Source organism: Rhineura floridana, chromosome 5, assembly GCF_030035675.1.
Source record: "Rhineura floridana isolate rRhiFlo1 chromosome 5, rRhiFlo1.hap2, whole genome shotgun sequence".
Classification (NCBI taxonomy): domain Eukaryota; kingdom Metazoa; phylum Chordata; class Lepidosauria; order Squamata; family Rhineuridae; genus Rhineura; species Rhineura floridana.
Genome location: NC_084484.1, coordinates 97,361,523 through 97,381,205, shown reverse-complemented (window position 1 = coordinate 97,381,205; position 19,683 = coordinate 97,361,523). Strand labels below are relative to the sequence as shown.

The 19,683-nt window shown below is 40.3% G+C and overlaps 1 protein-coding gene across 1 annotated transcript in view; it reads right to left on the bottom strand.

Annotated features, from left to right (window-relative positions):
* Nucleotides 1-4,114: 4,114 nt before the first annotated feature.
* DSCAM (DS cell adhesion molecule) overlaps nt 4,115-19,683 on the bottom strand; it is a 602,142-nt gene continuing 586,573 nt past the window's right edge. The window contains exon 33 of the mRNA XM_061627614.1: nt 4,115-4,769. Within this exon, the coding sequence (XP_061483598.1) occupies nt 4,429-4,769 (341 nt within the window). The 3' untranslated portion in view covers nt 4,115-4,428. The remainder of the gene's footprint in view (nt 4,770-19,683) is intronic.

Genomic DNA, 19,683 nt, shown 5'->3' with positions numbered 1-19,683 from the left:
CTGTCTTATACCGGGTCAGACTTATGTATTTGGGGATCAAATTGTCTGCTCATTTGGATGAGTGTTTTCGAGTAAATTATCTGGCTGTGATTGAAGAAATCAAGAAACAGAGAAATTGAATAAGACAAATATCTCCATAGAGCTGAGCAGCTACTGCAAGAATGAATGTTATTCAAAGACTTGTTTTTAATTCTCATGTGTGTTTATTCTTACATTTATATCCCACCTGTCCTCCAAAGAGCTCAAGGTGGCAGACATGGTTCTCCTCCTTCTCCATTTTATCCTCACAAAAATACTGTGAAGTAGGTTAGGCTGAGAGATTGTGACTGGCCCAAGGTCACCCAGCAAGCTTCATGGCTGAGTCAGGATTTGAACCCTGGTCTCCCAAGTCCTAGTCCAACACTCTAATCACTACACCACACTGTTTTCAAGATATATTCCTGGAATAATTCTTATGAAAATAGAATGCTATGATGATGAATGTATAAACAATGAAAAGTTGTCTAGCATATCCAGGAAAACATTACAATTGTAATGCATAAAGGGAGCATGAATGTTCCAAATATGGTTTGTATTAAAACACAGCTCACTCGGTGGTGATATCATGGTGGCTTGAAGATTCTGCTTGTGTTTCTTGGTGGTTCTTATAATACAGAACTCTAGAAGACCCTCTGATTTAAAAGCCAGAAACAAACAAAACCATACAAAGTATAGTTGACACTAAAATTTAATAAACTTATTTGAATAGGTGGTTGTGATGGGGGTGGGCTTTCCCATTAACCTGCATTTTTGCAAATAACTCAATCAAAAAATGAATAATATTTGAAAACAACTTTATTAGACAGGTAATGGAACTAATATGTTTGCAGGTTTAATTAAAAATGGGGGGTTGGATTGTGATGTAAATCAGGGATGGCGAGGCCACGACCCTCCCGATATTACTAAATTCCAAATCCCTTCACCCTTAGCCAACAAAGCCAATGGTCAGGTATGATCGCAGTGATGATCTAGCAACATCTGGAGGGCCACAGATTCCTCACCCCTGATATAAATGGTATCCAAATAGACAAACATACTTCAAATTTTCCAGTTAGGGCATTTTTCCTTATAGGATGTTAGGCAGTCTCAAGTAAATAGGGAGCAATCAGCCTTTGAAAGGATTCTTGTGTTGACAACAGGAACCAGGAGACTTTTGCCATGCTATTATGGAACCCTTTTGATAGGAAAGAATAATTTTGAACAAAAATTTGTCCAGCTGAAGTGGGCAAAGAGATCTGGGTTCTGTGATCGTAGAAGAAACTTGGCAACATTTGCAGATGAATTAGTACACAATTTCTGCAAGTTGGAAAGAGAATTATACTAAGAATCTATTTAGATGGTACAAGGGGGCTTCAACAAATGCATTTGATAATTCTTGGACATGCAAAGGATTTTCATATGCAGTGGAGTTTCATATAGTAATGGAGTTTAGGAAATGAGTTAATAACTCTCGTTATGATTTATCACTGGACCCCTTTCATCGCTTGGTAAGGCTTCATAAAGAACATTGATGCCTAGCAAGATTAGCAATTGATAACAATTCACCCTCCCACTGACCAGCTGGAGTTCACATCTAAATGGAAGTAATGTTTGGTTAAGGAATATAGATTACATTGATGTTAACAAAATTAGCTCATATAGTTAGATATAGTTAAATATAGTGAAGTAATAAAAAAATTAAAAGAAACAGCTTTCAAGAGAAATTGCCTTTATTTTTGAATTTTTGGAATATCAGATATGGACAAAGCGTATCTTCAAAATTATTGCTTTATTAAGGATTAAGGGAATTTAATATTGCATTTTGTAATATGCTTTATTAATTTTCTGGAGGTCTCTTTTTCATTTATAAAGGGAAAAAAATAAAATAATAAAAATCACAGCCTTTGTGGCCTGTTATGCATGTCCTGCAAGATGTTACATGTTTAATTGCATTATATGGATAAAGTAGCATAGCACAGGGCTGAAGATGCAACAGTTTTAAGTTTCTTTATTCTCCTTGTTCCATCTGATCTGGATTTTTTCCCTAAGTAAATGGATGTCTGATAGTGTTCTTTTCCTCAGCAAGTAGTACACAATTACTATATTTAGACATAATGATGAACTATGGTTTAGTGTTACAGGAACAAACCTGGGCAGGACACACATTCCTCCCTACCCTCTCCTCCTCTGAAGTAATTGCATTAGTGCCAAATTCTTCCTGTGGAATGAGGAATGCACACATTATCTCAAGTTAGCTGGAATTGCCATCTGATCTTGAAAAGTAAAATGTGGTATGGTGTACTTGCTTTTTATCTGGCAAATACTGACTGCCATAGTGTCAAGGACAGGGAAATGGATAGACTGAATCCATTTATCAAAAAGTATCATCCACATTTAAAAGCTGGACTCTTGGTAGATCAGAAATGCAAGGTCACGTGATCACAGCAGATTAGAATTTGCAGGATGCAAAAATATGGGAGAACAATGGTGAAGCAGAATTCGTAACTGATGAAAGACCACAAGGTTGCTTGATGTATGATGAAGGGGCCAGGAAACAACGCAAGATTTAATAGTGAAGCCACTCAGCATTTGCTGTGTATGAGTGGTTTTATGAACTCTTAGAATACATGGGTACAGCTCCATTATGGCTGGTCCTTTCATTAGGCAGAATGAGACCATCAACTCAGGTGGCAGATGCTGAAGAGAGGAGCCTGGTGGCAATCAAGTTAGAGGAGAGAGCTGTGTGTGCCACATATGGCCTACCCTGCACCCTTAAGTGTGGTGGTGAATGCTGTCCCATCATCAGCTTTGAAATAAGATTCAACTGCCAGAATCTGTACATGGAATGATTTTGTCTTTTGCCTCAGGTAGCAAAATATTTTGGACTAGCCCTGGCTCCTAGATAGATTCTAAAAGCACATTGGGCTTAACGGCTGCCTAATAACTCTGATACCTCTTGAAAAAGTCACTGCAGTTCCAAAGATATGAAAGACTGAAGATAAATTCAAACACACATCAGATTGTCAAAACTAGGATCCTTTATTCATCCTAGTTGGGGTTGTCCTTAGTGATTTGGACTTGCACCCAAGCACTTTAAGCACAGAGCTAGTAGTGCAAACTTACATCTGCTGATGCTAGAGTGTGTAACATGTTCCTACAGCAGCTGCTGCAGCACAACGTTTGCATTGTAACCTGTAGAATTGTGTGCACCAAGCAAGATACAACAAATAAAAATCCATGTAAACTGTGTCACACGTTGGAAGAGAAAATGGAAAACACCTTTTTCCTTGCTGTCTCTAGGGCTGGCATTCTAACTTGTGGAAAATATCTTCCTGCCTCCTATAATAGAACAATCCATTGTACTTTGAGCAAACTCCCCCTCAAAACCCCAGTCAGCACTACCTCATAGTACATCAGCACCAGATTAACCAGTTCTCTGCCCATCTCTGGTGCTTCAAGGGAAAGGCAAAATGTCCACAAATTTGAGAAGAAAATGTTGACATTAATAGCACCCGTTTCAAAGACATCATACCATGAATATTCATCAGTTCTCATAATTGCATCCATTTTTTTTAAAAAAAAATGTCTTTAAACAGCTTCTTTCCCTCACAGAAAGTCCCTGAGAGATTTTTTTTAACCTCTCCAATGGTTAAAAAAAGCTTCTTCAGTCAAGTCAGTGTGGGTTATAATTCTACAAAGTCTACAAGATCCAGTGCAAAATAAATACAGCCTATGTGGAAACAAGGCAAGGCAAGGCAATGCAAACACAGAGATAAAGGCAGAAGACCCTTTTATTTCGCATAGACAAAATGCAAAGAGTGTCTCATTAAATTAATATAAAAAAAGAAAATAACTGCCAAAACCAATTTGATTCCCCCTCCCTTCCCCACTTCACTGACAGCACTCATTCTAATTAACAATGAAAGAAAAAAAACTGATCAAGGACTCATTTTCTAGTTAAAAAAAATTGTGCAAAACATGACAAAAAGACTTTGTTTTTTTGCCTTCTCAAATAAATATTCCTGTTAAATTCACAAATAGGGTGATTTTTTAAAAATTGTTTTCCTTCTTACTTGTGTGTGATGGAACTCCCAGTTTAAAATATTTCATTTAGTCCCCATGCGCTTTGTAGAAAATCAGTAAAAACACAAAAGTTTGTGAATATCAGAAAAACTGGACTTCCTTTTCTCAAAAAATTCAGGAGGTCCAGTCAGATGAAGCTCACACTCAGACAGAAAAAAAGCAGGAGAGTCTTCGCACTGTCTGTAGGTTGCATTTGTGTCCCAAATATTTTGGCAATCTTCTTATTTAATTATAAATATTGGAATTCAATAAAAAAGGTAGCTTTGATTGGATTTTTTTAAATAACCGTTAAGTATTTACAGCCACTGTCCACCCATCCTCTGTTTGTTATACCAGGGTGTAAGATTTTGCGTAGGGATTGTTTCCTTTCAAGTGGCTCCGGGAGTCCAGAAGGGATTCTTGGGAGCTGCTCATTTTAGCTGCCTGTCCTAGCTCAGCTCCTTCTCGCTGAGGTAATGTTGCTACGGCACCAGGTTGCCATGACTGTACTTCTCTTGTGGATGAAGTCTCCATAGGTATTGGCTCCAAGACTGTTGGACGCTTCAAGGTTCGGCTTTTCTGAGGTTCCAGGCAGGTTTGTCCTAAGCCCAGGTCTCTGCTAGTGCCTGCAACGCCTCGATTTAACAAAAAGTCCATTCTAAGATATGGTGGCAAATGCATGAGGTCACCTGTTAGGGGAAGTGGGGAGGTGAAAAAGAAAAAGAATTTTTTTGTCACTTTTCTGCAATACACAAAGTCAAAGAAACTGTATCCAGTGCAGAAATAGGTATTATCCCATCTAGTCATTCACTGTATGAAAATATACCCTACCTTGTTCACAGCACCAATTTGTAAAGGAATAACACCAGTTTAAAGAAATATTGATCCATGAAATGTGAGGACAACTTGAAGGTAATTTCAGTACAGAATTAATTTGCACTGGGTGGACCATAGTCTATTTTCAGGCAGCTACTATCGTTGTCGATCAGCAGGAATTATCAGAATTTCCCAGCCGGAACTAAAGAACTTTGTGGTGAAAGGAGGCCCTGATATGGTGCTGCTTTGTGGAAACCTCCTTTGCTACCTTTCTGCACACTGTAAAAGTGGAAGGTATGACAGAAAAGGTCATTGGTACAGCTCTGAGCTGCAGCAGCAACACCTCCATTCCCATCTAGAGGCCTACCAGCTTATTTTCTTCTCTGACTCACTCCCACAAATATTGTAGTGTCAAAATCTGGCCTCTTTGACTTGTGAACTCATAAAACAAACCCTGCTTTCAGTGCAAATAGTATACTCGAGCTCAAGATGCTCCCTAGTTTTATCTGATGAAGACTGCAAAATAAGGGAAGGGGGTTGTATCCAACATAGTGCTAAGTAAGTGTCCTGTCAGTGCAAGGATTTCTGCTTGCGTAATGGGACTTCCCAACTCTCTTCTCCCTTGTGTGCTCTCTAAATCAGTTATAGGGATTCTCCCAGACCTCCAGAGCAGATGGGGGGGGGCGTATGGCCCTCATGGAGGGGGGAAGAGGGGGGAAAGTACCATTGTGCAGGCAGAAATTCTTATATTGATGGGATGCTTACTTAGTGCTACACTGGATACAACCTAGGGTCCTCTGGAGTGGTTCATGTTAAGTAGAGCCCTTATCCCAGTCTGAGTCTGTGTCAGAATTGCTTTTTAATATGTTCTTAAACCTTAAAGCTTTTAAAAAATGTTTTTAAAGATGTTTTGTTTTAATATGTTTTTAATGGTTGTTTTGTTTTAATATATTTTAAAGTCTGTTTTTATGATGTGTTAAAGTGTTTTTAGTGCTTTTGTTCACTGCCCTGGGCTCCTACTGGGGGAAGGGGCAGGATATAAATCTAATAAATAATAATAATAATAATGATGTATCTGGCAGGCCAACAAGAGATGGATTGATTCCATAAAGGAAACCACAGACCTGAACTTACAAGATCTGAACAGGGTGGTTCATGACAGATGCTCTTGGGGGGGTCACTGATTCATAGGGCCGCCATAAGTCGTAATCGCCTTGAAGGCACGTAACAACAACAACCTGGCAGGCCACAATATATGACTAATCATGGACTTGTTTGGTTTGGTGAGTATATGTACTGGAGGCCTGATCTTAGGGTTGCCATATTCCAGTTCCAGAAATCTGGTCAGGCTAATTTGCATATTATGCAAATTATTTGCTAATTATGCATATTAAGCATGTTAATGCTTGCGTTGCCCAGTTGTTTTGTTTTTGTACCTAGTAATTACCACCAAATACTGAGGGAGGATGTAAGGAATCTTATTTTAACTTACATTTTAAGCCTTAAATATGTAGACTCTAGTTTCCAACACTTTAGAGCATTTATTTATTTAGAAGATTTATATTCTGCCCTCAGGGCAGCTTACAAAAACAACAGAAATACACAATCAGTCAATTAAAAGCAATACTGTGACCGAGAGATTGTCTTGGCCATAATTAGGAAATGTGAAATGCCTCAACCTGTAACACAGAGGGCTTATCCACATGGGAGCCTAACTTTGTACTAAGAAGCTGCTTTTATCATTGCAAGAGTTTTTCAAGGTCCACACTTCTTCCTCAGTGCTATCTTCCAATCCGCTGTTTTCCTTTCACACAAGTAGGCATTCCTCTGGAAAGGCCCCGCCCCCAATTTTACATGTTTACTCCCTCCAGAATATCGATATTGCTAATGGAGAAGGGGAGGGTTTCTTGTCAGTTTCATTTTTTCTTGTCAGTTGCACACCTGAAACTAATTAGAGGAGGGAGGGAGTGAAAGGCAAAGTAGGCAGTGGCTGCAGCAGCTTTTGTGGGCGGCGGAGAGAGAGGGAGCATGCGATGGGGCATAGCTTATGCCGCATAAGAGAGCCCACACATCAAAAAAACATCGAAGCAAAGCACCTACATGGAGGAGCGCAGCAAAGCTGAGACGGTTTTTCCTGTCCTTTTTGCATTATAATTGGATTTGGTTGATATGGATTTAAAGGGGGAAACTGAGTTATAGTTTCTGCTATGTCATGTGAACCATGAGCATTACAAAGGGATCCAAGTAGCACCAGACACACACTAAATCGCCGTGTGGATGAGGCCAGACAGAAATCAAAATTTCAATATTATCAGTTCAGTCAATAAACTTAGTTAATTAGCTTCAAAGCAAGCAGTGCTGTCATAGAATCCTTTCCAACAACATACTATGCCCCTGCACAAGTTTGAAGTACACCCAAGGTTATACTTATGCTGAGCAGCAAATTGAAGAGCTGCAAGTAAATAGGAATGATGTATTCTATCTTTAGAGTATTTAATATACCACTAGAAAGAACCTTGGTGTGCAGCAAGGTTTCCCTGAACTTCAGAGTATTTTGAGCATACAATATGGAGTCCTGCCAAAAATAGCAGTAGTAGTAAAAATATTTATATACTGCTTTTCAACAAAAAGTTCCCAAAGAGGTTTACATAGCAAAATATATAATGTTTGGATTTGGCTGTATAAAAGAAGATAGCTACAAACCATTTTCAGTTCAAATTTTAAATAAAGGACATTTTCCCCAGTCCTTGCCAAAACAAGAATTGGGCTTTGAATATGTGACATAGTAATAATGAAAATGGATCCTCTAAATATGTGCTGAGTGGATTCTACAGCACTAAATTCTAAGCTTGCCTCTATTAATTTGGCATTAGGAATAAGGGATTTCAGCCACTGCCAGGGGATAGACATGTAGCACCAAGAGCAAAATATGCCACATAGTAAGCAAATAACTTTTCCTAAGCTGCTGAGTGTGGAGTGGATTGTTCCATTCCTATTGGTCTTAAGGGGGAAAAGGTTGCATCCCCTACTGCACTGAATATATAGAGAGTCTGGGTGTATGTATACGTGTGTGTGCGTGTAAATATTTATTTATTTATTTAAAATATTTCTATTCCACCCTTCTGCACTACAGTAGGGCACTCAAGGTGGCTCACAATGCAACATTAAAATAGATAAAATATATAAAATACAGTTAAGAAATATAGGGGAGTGATATTAAAAGGGACTAAAGAGCTAAAACTAAAAAAGGGGGGGAAATAAAATCAGTTTTAGGTTCTACCTTCAGTTCCTCCCAAAGGCTCTCCAGAACAAGATGGTTTTCAGGAGTGTCCGGCACACCATCAGGGAAGGAAGTGAGTGGGTTTCTTGGGGTAGGATATTCCAGTGCCAGGGGGGCCATGGCTGAAAAGGCTCTCTCCCACATGCCTGCCAGTCTAACATCTTTCATTCCAGGCATGCCGAGGAGACCAGAGGCAGCTGGTCTAAATGACAGGCAGGTAGATATGGGCGTAAGCAGTCCCTCAGGTACACTGGTCCAAGGCCATTTAGGGCTTTAAAGGTCAAAGCTAGCACTTTGAGTTGGGCCCAGAAACAAATTGAGAGCCAGTGGAGTTGATAAAGCACAGGGGTAATATGATCCCCATGCTGCAATCCAGTTAACATTCTGGCTGCTGCATCTTGAACCAACAGTAATTTCCAGACCATTTTCAAAGGCAGCCCCACATAGAATGTTATACTAATCAAGCCTCAATGCCACCAATTCATGTGTCACTGTGGCCAAGACAACCGCTTCCAGGAATGGGAGCAGCTGGTAAACTAGTTTAAGTTGGCCAAAAGCACTCCTGGCTGATATTCAAGCAGTAGGGCAGGATCCAGGAGGACTCCCAAACTGTGTACCTGCTACTTCAAGGGGAGTGCGACCCCGTCCAGAACAGGTTATAGCCCTATCCCTGGCACAGATTTCCCCTTGGCCAGCAACACTTCCGTCTTGTCTGGATTAAATTTCAGTTTGTTAGCCCACATCCAGCCCTTCACAGCCTCTAGGCATCGGTTTTGGATAAGCACTCCCTCCCTACAGATGGTAAGGAGAGATGAATACCATGGTCTCTGTAGTGTATTGGCCCTCCAGGCTTGCCATACCAGGAACTGCTGAGTCAGCCCCAGGCTGTGGTAGTTTCAGTTCCAGGCCTGTCTTACAAGCAGCACCATACTGTGGCTCTTGTTCTCTGTATATAATTAGTTATAGTAAAGTTCTTGTTATTGTTAGATCCTCTGTGTGGCCTCTTCCTTCATGATACTTTTCAGTCGCTGGTATCAAAAGCCACTGAGAGGTCCAGCAACACAAACAGGGATGCACTTCCCCTGTCTGATGCCCAGTGTAGGTCATTAAGCAGGGTGACCAAGACAGTTTATGCCCCATGACCGGGCCTGAAGCCTGATTGGAAAGGGTCTAGGGAACCAGCCTTTCCCAACCAGTGTGCCTCCAGATGTTGGACCACTATCCCCATCTTTCCTGACCATTGGCAATGCTGGATGAGGCTGATGGGAGTTGTGGTCCAACAACATCTGGAGGCACACTGGTTGGGAAAGGCTGGTCTAGACAATCCGATTCATCCAGGAAAACTTGGAGCTGAGGGACCACTACCTTCACAATCACCTTGCCCCAAAAGGGGAAATTAGAGGCTGGGCAGAAGTTGTTAAGATCAGCAGAGTCTAATGAAGGCTTCTTCAGCTAAGGTCTTATCACAGTCTCCTTCAACAGTGTATATACAGACATACACCTCTGAGCATATGAATATATATCTGAGTGGGAGAGATATACGACATGACTCCTAGGCTCTCCTCCTCTGCCACAGTGTGTGTGTTCATGTGAATAAAAACGACCCAGGAGACCTGTTTATAGGCATGTGTGTATGTACAACCCACACATAATGGGTTGCATTCACGTTAAGTCCTACTTAGAATAAACCCATTGAAATTAATGTAGCTAAGGTGAGCATGTCTATTAACTTCAGTGGGTCTACTCTGAGTAGGACCAGCATTGGTACCCCTATATATACATATGTATATATATATATATAAAGGACCCAGGAGTTCTGCCTCTCCCCCACAGTACTCGTATATAGGACCCAGGAGTCCTGGCTGCCTCTTTCTGACACAACACATAAAGCTGTGAAGGTCATGATTCTCACCTCACCCGGATCCCCCACACTCATTTTGGCTGACCCTGCGAAGGCCCCACCACTCCATGGCATAGAGCAGCAACTCTGCTATCGTCACAATCTCCGTAAAAATAAAACTGGAGATCTCTCTCTCTCTCTCTCTCACACACACACAGAGGGTGATCTTTGGTGAGAAGATGTCTGCCAGTCATTCTGAAGGATATGTATTAAAAAAATACTTTTTAGCCTTTTCTGAATTGCTGGTCTGCTGGGAAACAGGATGGAAGAGGCTGCATTCCAATGCAACTTTACTTGGGAGTAAGCACCAATTAACACGATGGGGGCAGGGCTGAAAGAAGCAAATGGTAATACTTCAGTCTTTTCTACAGAAAGACTTGCTTTTATATCTTGTATTTGTTCAGGGGAGGGTTTGGTGGATTCAAATCCCTTTATTCCATCCTCCATGATGATAGGCAGACCCTCCCATTGGATTTACCACTTAAGACACATAACCTGAGACACAGAGGCAACTGAGATGATGGCTGCTTCTCCTTGCTGACTCAGCTAGAAAGTCTAGGGATAAGGGGTTGAGTTGCATGTGTTGATCAAATGAGCATGTGCAATTTCTCAGCTGCTAGATTCTGCAGATACAGCAGGCAAGCAGACTAAAATTCTTGATTTTCCCAGGACAGCTGTGGTGTCCCTCATTGGCGGGAACAGGCTGATTTCTCACAAAATGGCAGAAAACTGCCTCCACATTTTGCCTTGTATCTCTGGATCCACAAGGGTTAGAGGCTTGCTTTTTTAAAAAAATGAAAGCTGGGGATCTGGGTCACCTAGCGGGCTAAGCAGGTACCAGGTAGCATGGCTAGAATATGGATAAAACCCAACTAACTGGGCAATATGGCACCCCTACCTGATCTGAATAAAGGTATGAGCTTCTTCCAGCTACAGAGTTGGCCCTCATTGAAACCTGTTTTAAAATACATAAACTCCAGCAATTGATTCATTAGTGTTTTAAGGTATATTTAATATGCTTTCATCTCAAATGTTAGCTACCAAAACCGCATCTATGTATAACAGAAGATGCCAGAATTTTTAAGTGCAAGACTTTTCCAATAATAGTACAGTTCCATAAGCTATTTGAAAAAGAGAGGTATGGAGGCTGGTCTGTGCCATAAACAGGGTTCTGTTAGACACTCTGTTGAGCTAAACATGACAAAGTTTTCCCCTTAAATCTAAACTAACGAAAGAGAAAGTTGCCCAGTAATTTAAGATAAAGCAGATCCCCTAGTTGGCTTCATAAGCAACGACTATGCTATTGTTCTTGCAAAGACAAATAGTTCCTATTCTCTTTCTGATTTACAGTCACAGACAGATAAAATCTTTCAGAGGTTTGGAGGTTCAGAGGTTTACTCCTGCAGACTTTGTTTGGCACCATTTGCTTTATTGTAAGTTAAGTTTCCAACACAGATGTATGGTACACTATTTTTAGCATAATGTGTGCTTCCCATCTTGGGAATAGTTTAGCATACTGTAGCATTTACATAAGGCTACCAGTTGGAAATAGAACTGTAAGGGCCTGAGGATCTTACAATTGCCAATTTGTATTTCTCTAATTCTTTTCACCCTAAAACACTTTGGATGTATACAATTTGTTTGTCCTATAATAACAAAAACACAGGCACCATAGGAACAATGGTGCTCAGGGACAAAAGCCAACATATTGAGAGTAGAAAAATATCGATAAATACTTTGTAACCCCCTCCAACTCCCTTTTTTTCTTTAGAAACATAGGGAACAGTAAGTATATCTACATGACAGACTTAAAATGGTTTAATATCCTAAGCCAGCCTTTTCCAACCTGATGCCCTCCAGTTGTTTTGGACTGCAGTTCCCATGAGCCCCAACTACCATGGCCAATGGTCAGGGATAATGGGAGTTACAGTCCAAACACATGGAGGGCACTGTATTGGGGAAGGTTGGCATATGCTGCCTGCAAGGAACTCTGAGGCCTGTAGTTCTCTGAGAAGAGCTAGAGAATCTTCTGAGCACCACCACAAATTGCAATTCTCAGCATTCTTACTGTGAAACAGATATAAATTAATATGTGTAATTTGCTCTTTAACTTTGTCCAGATAGTATCTTCTCCTATATCTGACTTCTATGGTGTAGCTACTGCCCCCAAGGAAGTGGTCTGAACTAGGAGGTTTCATACTAGAGTTACTGTTTCAACGTGTGTTGTTTAGGGATGCCATAATTTTTTCTTATTTCTGGCAGCTCCATGCATTTTGTTTTTCATTTGTTACTGTCTCATTCATTTCATTTGTCCATTACAACAGAGAGTAAGATGTTCTGAAGCCTCTAACTTTTCCGTGCAAGGGGTATTTATTTATTTATTTTATTTAATTACATTTCTAGACCGCCCTATAGCAGAAAGCTCTCAGGGCGGTGTACAACAAATAAAATCACAATTAAAATATGAGCAAGTGTGAAAAATATAACATGATAAAAATCCGAAATAGAATTGCCATTGAGTTTATAAATTAAAATCCATATTAGGTTTAAAATTAAATTTAAAATGTTTAAAAAGCCTGGGCGAAAAGGTAGGTTTTTACCTGGCGCCGAAAAGATAACAAAGAAGGCGCCAGGCGTATCTTGTCTGGGAGGGCATTCCATAGTTCGGGGGCCACCACCGAGAAGGCCCTAGATCTAGTTGTTGATCTCCGGGCCTCTTTATGAGTTGGGACCCGGAGAAGGGCCTTCGACGTCGAGCGTAGTGAACAGGTAGGTACATAGCGAGAGAGGCGTTCCACCAGGTATTGCGGTCCGATGCCGTTTAGGGCTTTATAGGTAAGAACCAACACTTTGAATCTGGCCCGGAAACATATCGGTAGCCAGTGCAGCTGCGCCAGGACAGGTGTTATATGGTCAAATTTCTTTGAAATGTTCAGGTATTTTACTACTACCCCACAATATCTGGCATACCAAGTTTCAGTCAGATCGGACAAAGTCTTCACATTTTACAAGTAACCAAAAAGGGGGCGTCATCTTCCAATAAGTTTCCCATTGCTTTATGGTTCAGACTGACCCATTTTCAAACCCTTATTCAGCCAAAGATGTGAGGGCACAAACTGTTTAAGTGAACATAGAGTTACATCCCCCCCACCCGTGTCCTTGGGTACTCTGACATCTTCTTCACTCCTGACTGCAAAGGACTGAAGGGAGAATCTCAGCACATTCAGTTTGGAGATATTCAGCTGAATGCACAAAAGACTGGGAATGGAGAGGATGGTAGGCATGGTGACGTTGGCTTGGGACTGGCATGCACAGCCCCATGTCCCTCTACGCATTTTGTGCATGCATGCATTTCGCTCATGAATAGGGCTCATGCCTAAACACTTTCAGCGCACTCCAAGCGTTTCCTTCCCTGCAGAATATTCCCTGGATGTATCAATTTGCTAAGCAATGCAGTGCAATGAAGCTTGGCAGTTTCAGGAATCCTTTCTATCAAAGAGACAAATGGGGAAAATGAAACAAACTCATTTTCATTTGTTTCTCCCATTTGTTCCAATATTTCCACTTGTTTCTCACAGAAATGAATGAGGGTGCATTTGTTTCATTTTAAATTCATTTTAGAAATTAATGCACACCCTGGTGGTGTCATCCCCATTGATGTAGGTTGCTAATGTTTGAGACCTCTGCATTCAAAGTTGCATGGAAAAAGAGACCATCGCTACAACAGCTTCATTACCAAGACACATTCTCATTTATAAACATCTACTGTAATTTTGTTATAGCTGTTTGTAGTATGAATGGTGAATGATGACACTGCAATATTCTGCTGATTATGACAAACACCAGGGTGTAACTTGTGCTTCATTTTTTTTTAATTCACCAATTCAAATCCTAATTATTTTATGCTCTGCAAGCATTTTCAAACAGTATTAAGATTTGGTTTCAAGTGAAATAAATATGTTTGTTGATAATTGCTTGCAAGCCATATGGCTTTTGATCAAACAGTAAGAATGAAATCCTATGTATGGCTGTGACAGCGCGCCAACTAGTTTGTGTTGAGGGAGCTACAGTAAAATCTTGTGTGGGCCAATAACAGCCTACTAACTTGTCCCCCAGATGCCATCCCATTATAAGAGGTCTCTGCTATATAGGTTAGTAGGGCTGCACTAATGTGGGAGCTTAACTTTCTTTAGGTTTGTGCACAGGGTAGCTTTGCCCTTCTCCTATCCTACTTTTGCTGCACCATCTCTGTTCATTTCTGTGTGTAGTTTTGCATGATATTGCTTCTGGAAAAAAAAGACTGTTGCTGCTGACCTACTAGCACTGACTGAACCTTTTGGAGAGGGGATGTACTGGCTGCTTGCCCAGCCAGCTTCAAGGTTCTTTTATTAATTTTATTAACAATTTGGGTTCAGGAAATTTTACTGACTGCCTGATTCCTTATATCCTGGTCCGATCACTGAGATCTTTGGGGGTGTCTCAGTTGGTGGTCCTCGTGGCTCAGATGCAGAGATTGCAACAACTAGAAGCTGAGTATTGGGGCCAAATATATGGAATTCCCTCCCAACTGAGATTAGACAGGTACCCTCCCTGATGAACTTCAAGTGCATAACTCGACTTCCTTGTTCCAGCAGGCATTTTAAGGTAGGGTTCTGTGATGATTTCATTGTTTTACATATACACAGCATAGAAATGCAAATGATTAAGTGGTACATAAATATCTGAAATAACCAAGTAAATAAATAAATGTAGCTCAATGGTAGTACAGCATGTGTTTTGTATGCAGTAAACCACAAGTTCAATCCCTGTCATCTCCAGGAAGGGGCTGGGAGAGGACCTTGTCTGAAACCTGCAGACTTTCTGCCAGTCAGGATGGATAGTACTGAGCTAGATGGACCAATGATCTGACGTAATATAAGGCAGCTTCCTACATCCCTACTGTACACTACTGTCATTTTGAGGGTTAGTTTGCAGGCCACAAAACAGCTAGTTGGGATGATGTGCTGAAGTGCCTGACATTGCACTGAGCCTCATACAGCTTATAGATAATGCAGCAGGATTGAGTCAAAAATAATTCTGAAAGAGGATTGTTCATCTGGCTTTAATTTTTGCCTTGTGTTAGGGTTAGAGTTGTTCCATGGAATGAAAAGGTTAAAAAAGAGATGGTACTAATGGTGTTTTTGAAGGGGGAAAAAAACCTATGGGGCCTTTCTGGATTTTTTAGATCAAGATTGATCAATAAATCAAAATATATCACCATCAATTTTCAAAAGATAAGAGATTACAGCCAAAGATGTGGCAGAAACATGGAAAAAGTTCAATTCTTATAATTGAAAAAAAATTACCAGTTTCTCTATAAGTAAGATTTGTCAGATCTTGCTAAAGGACGATACAGCCAAATGATAACATTTCCAGGCAAAGCTTTAAGTAATAAGATGCTTCACTGGCTTTGATGCTCTAATTACCTCTTTTCAGTAGTGTGTGTACTTTATTAGCAATGAAAGCAAACCTTTCAATTGAAGAGCACCGAAAATGAGTGTGCTTAATAATTCATGAACTGAGGCTTAATTACCACAAAAGCTATTCAGAAATGATGATTTTTCTAATATAACTTAAAATAATTGAACTTTCCATTTGGATAGGAAACGGATGTGCAGTGATAATCATCCATTCAAATATACATTTTGTAGTACATATATGCAATAAGTTCACACCAAGTTAAGGATCGATTCCACTGGGATTAAGCCAGTGAGCATAGTCAATGAATTGCTTCCTAGTCTCCAGAATTTATCCTCTGTATGATCAGAATAGTGCCATGAAAAATGGAAATGTTCCATTAAATGACAAGGAATCCAGCTAAATGCCACCTGCACAACGGGTGCTGCTCATAGATTTGTTTGGAGATAAACAACTAGTGAGGGTAATTGCCCATGGTCTGACGGGACTGCACACATGCAACTGCGTGCATTCTAGGGATGGACAGTTCTGTCAATTTCATTTCTCTCACTTTCTCATTTTTTCCAATCTTAAATTCAGTTCTCCACATCTCTGCAACAATTTGCATATTTTTGAAAAAGAAAATCATGAAAACTCTCCAGCATTTCAGAGCAAATTTCTCCTAATAACATTTTTGCAAGCCATTTCTTGTCATATAATGCATCTTTGCATGTTATTTTTCTCATATATACATTTTTATGCTCACTTTCCCCCAATACATATGCATTTTTGGAAACATTGTTTGGTTGGAGAACTGCACTGCAAAATTTGAATGTGTGAATTTTGAAGGATGGCTGTGTTTTAGTTCTCATATTGTTTTGGAAAGTCTGGATTTGATAGATTTGCCTTGAAATGTGAACTGAATTGAAATTCTTGCCTGCCCCTAATGCATCAACATTTGGATTGGGACCATGTGATTCGAAGTATTATCATTCCTGGAATAAGCAGTTAAGGAATGTGGTAGGACCAGTTCTTTTCCCACCACAATTTAATTGAGTGGACACTAGATAATGCACCTATCTCATTGAAGGTGGAACTGTATGCTATCTTAGGAAATGTGTTTTCTGAAACCCATGTTTGCCATGCTATGTGTGTGGAGGGGGATTTGTAGGGAAGATGAGGTGGGGCAAGAGGTGCTGTTTAACATTGGGAAGTATTAGCATTATGGGGCAAGTCCTGTTTTGCCTCTAACATTTATTTCTGCCCTTAGGAGATAAAGATGGCAACCCTCCTCTGTCTGACAGTGTTTGTTTGTTTTTTAAAGGAGGGTAATGGGGGTTAATTGTTGTGGTCTCACACATGCAATGGTCCACATCTATATTGACAAACAGTCCTGGCATCCTATTTTGTAACTGACCTCCACAATGATGTTACATCTCCTTTTACTTTGGTCTCCTGCAGTCCTTGTCTCCCACTGCAGCTTCCCTCATTCCTAAATTCTGATCCCAACCTTCTATGGACTGATGGCTTTTGGCATTGATTCTAGCCTGTTTAACTTTGGGAATGGCCTTAAAAATGACTTTCTGTTTCTGACTGCTTCCTCAGCAAGACCCATGGTTCCCAGCAGTTCCTGTTCCCAATCTCTCCCAACCATCTCACTGATGATGTGCTTGCCAGCCATGCACCTTGTGAGCGACACATCCAGCGATTGTGTAAATGGGTCTTATACAGAAATAGTGTAGGCACACAAAACTCCACCACACCAGGAAGAATCCTGGGCCAACGAAGGTCCCACATCATGTGCAACAGTTCTGTGCATGTATATCTGGATGCACTATAGATTCCTTCATAAAGCATCAAAAGCATGGCCAGCAGTGAGTATGGTCAATGCATGTGTTGGTGGTAAATGGGCAGGACTATACGGTATGATCCCATAGCCTCTATACACATTATTTCAAGGCAGGAGGGGTTTTGAGTGAGCCTCTCAATGTAACTAGATAATCTTGCTTCAGAATCTTCAGCTGAACAAGTTTATTTTTCCCTAGTAAGGAAGTATAAGAAAACATCACAGATGCTTTCTTAAAGAAAATTAACATTTTACTTCACCATTTCAGGCAACACTTTTTAATGGCCATCAGAGTAGTGGCTGCTATTGGAATCATTGTTCTTTCACTACAAAAATAGCCCAAGATCTACAACAGCAGTTGTAACCCATGAACTTGTTAGTTCTGTCAGTTCTCACATTGCCAAAGATTGGTTGGGAATTTTTAAAGTTCAATACAGTATTAATGCAGCAACAAAGCTGCAACAACTTGTGAACTAAATCTTGCAGTGTAACAGCAACACAAACTCCACATTTGAATGTTGGAAACATTCTAAATAAATCATGAAAGAATGGTAGAGGAGGCACAATATGCTACAAGCTCTGTTCCCATTCTTGGCTCGTCACGCAAGCTGGTTCATATATTTTTAAGAGGACATGCTGAAACTGATCTTCCAGTCACTTGATAAAGGAAAGAAAACATATTAAACTTATCACTCATGTACCCTACATTTTTCCTAGCATGCTGATGACTGCATACACTAAATGGAAATTCTTTAATAATGCAAAACGTCAGAGGAAGCTCATTTACCACTGGAGTTAATTTGAGAACAGAGAAACCATGTAGTGTGTTCCTGGGATATGTTTGGGTTAAAAATTCAATAAATGAAATATACCTTACTAACACTTCTTATATTGTGCACTGCAACTCAACCCCAGTTCACCCTCCAAGCCCATCAGTCTGCTCAAAAATAATCATTAATGCTCCTGCTACATCGTAGTCACCAAGCTACAAAAAAGCAGTAATACCACTCTGGCAGGAGACAGGGTCCCTCCATATCACATGCAACCTTTTTTGGGCTTTTCTCAGCTGTTAGAGCAGCAGTGGACGACTGGGTCCAGCCGGTGGGCCAGATCCTTTACTCCACCACCCTCATGGGCAACTTTGACATCAATAACAACATCAAAGGGGCTTCTTTGAAATCTGTTTGCAGGCATGGTTTGGATTCAAGTGTCTCCCTGGCTGCACTAAGGACTTCCCAGAGGGGAGCTCCCAAGTGTGGCTGAACCCAGTGGAGCTCGTTGATCAGTACTGTCTTCAAGCCCCGTTTGCCAAGAAACAATAGGGGGCTCACTGAAGCTCCCAGTTGTTCCTTTGGAACTGTGCCCTTATATGCCCTGCACATGACATCACATTTGACATCAGATATGGAGGAGGTGCTCATGGTGTGGAGAAAAAGGCCTCCCAGGCCAAACTAGGACCCATGCTGTGTTTGAGCCATGACAATTTGATGACAACCACACTGGTTTTGAGTTTCCCATCAGTTATGCTGCAATTTCATCTTTAAGGATTGATTCACAAAACATTTTCTCATTTATACTTGAATTATCCTGACAAGGCTTGAATATGAACAAACATAACTTGTGCTATGTGGATGCAGCCAGTATCAGCACTTTCCCCAGCTTGAATCTGTGGGACTGCTGCCTGCTTTGTCCATGATTGCCCAGTCCAGACCTTACATTATCCGCACAATTGCTTAGCCAGAAGTAATAGAAGGAACTGCTTTCATGCGCAAAAAATATTTCACATCAAGATATAAACTATTTTAACTATATTTTAATATTGTTTTACTTTAGTTTAATTTTAATATAGTTTTAATATATATATATTAATATTGTTTAAATATTTTGTGGAATTGCAGGATTGCCTCCACCTCTATGGTTGCTCCCATGCTACTTTGGGTATTGTCTACATTTACCATCAACACAGAGTAAACAGAGATGACCATTCACCATGAGGCAATTTACCTTGGTATTAACATAACCACCTGAAAAGTTGTGTTCATCTGGAATTTTGGTTTTCATTTTTTAGGGTTTTGTAGAATTATGCTTATTAGCTTGTATTACCCACAGTCATTATGTTACATAAGGCCAGTACCAATCAATGCTTCTTGTCGTTAGGGAGCTTTATGTTCCTTTAGAGCCAAACACTTAAAAAAGGGCTAACAGCAACAGACATTCAAGGCCAGTTAAAGCAATAAGACCTGTAACTGACCCAAGGACCTAGATGCATCAGTTACTGTCTCTATGGAAACAATTGTCTCTGGTTACATATCCTGTAACAGCTTT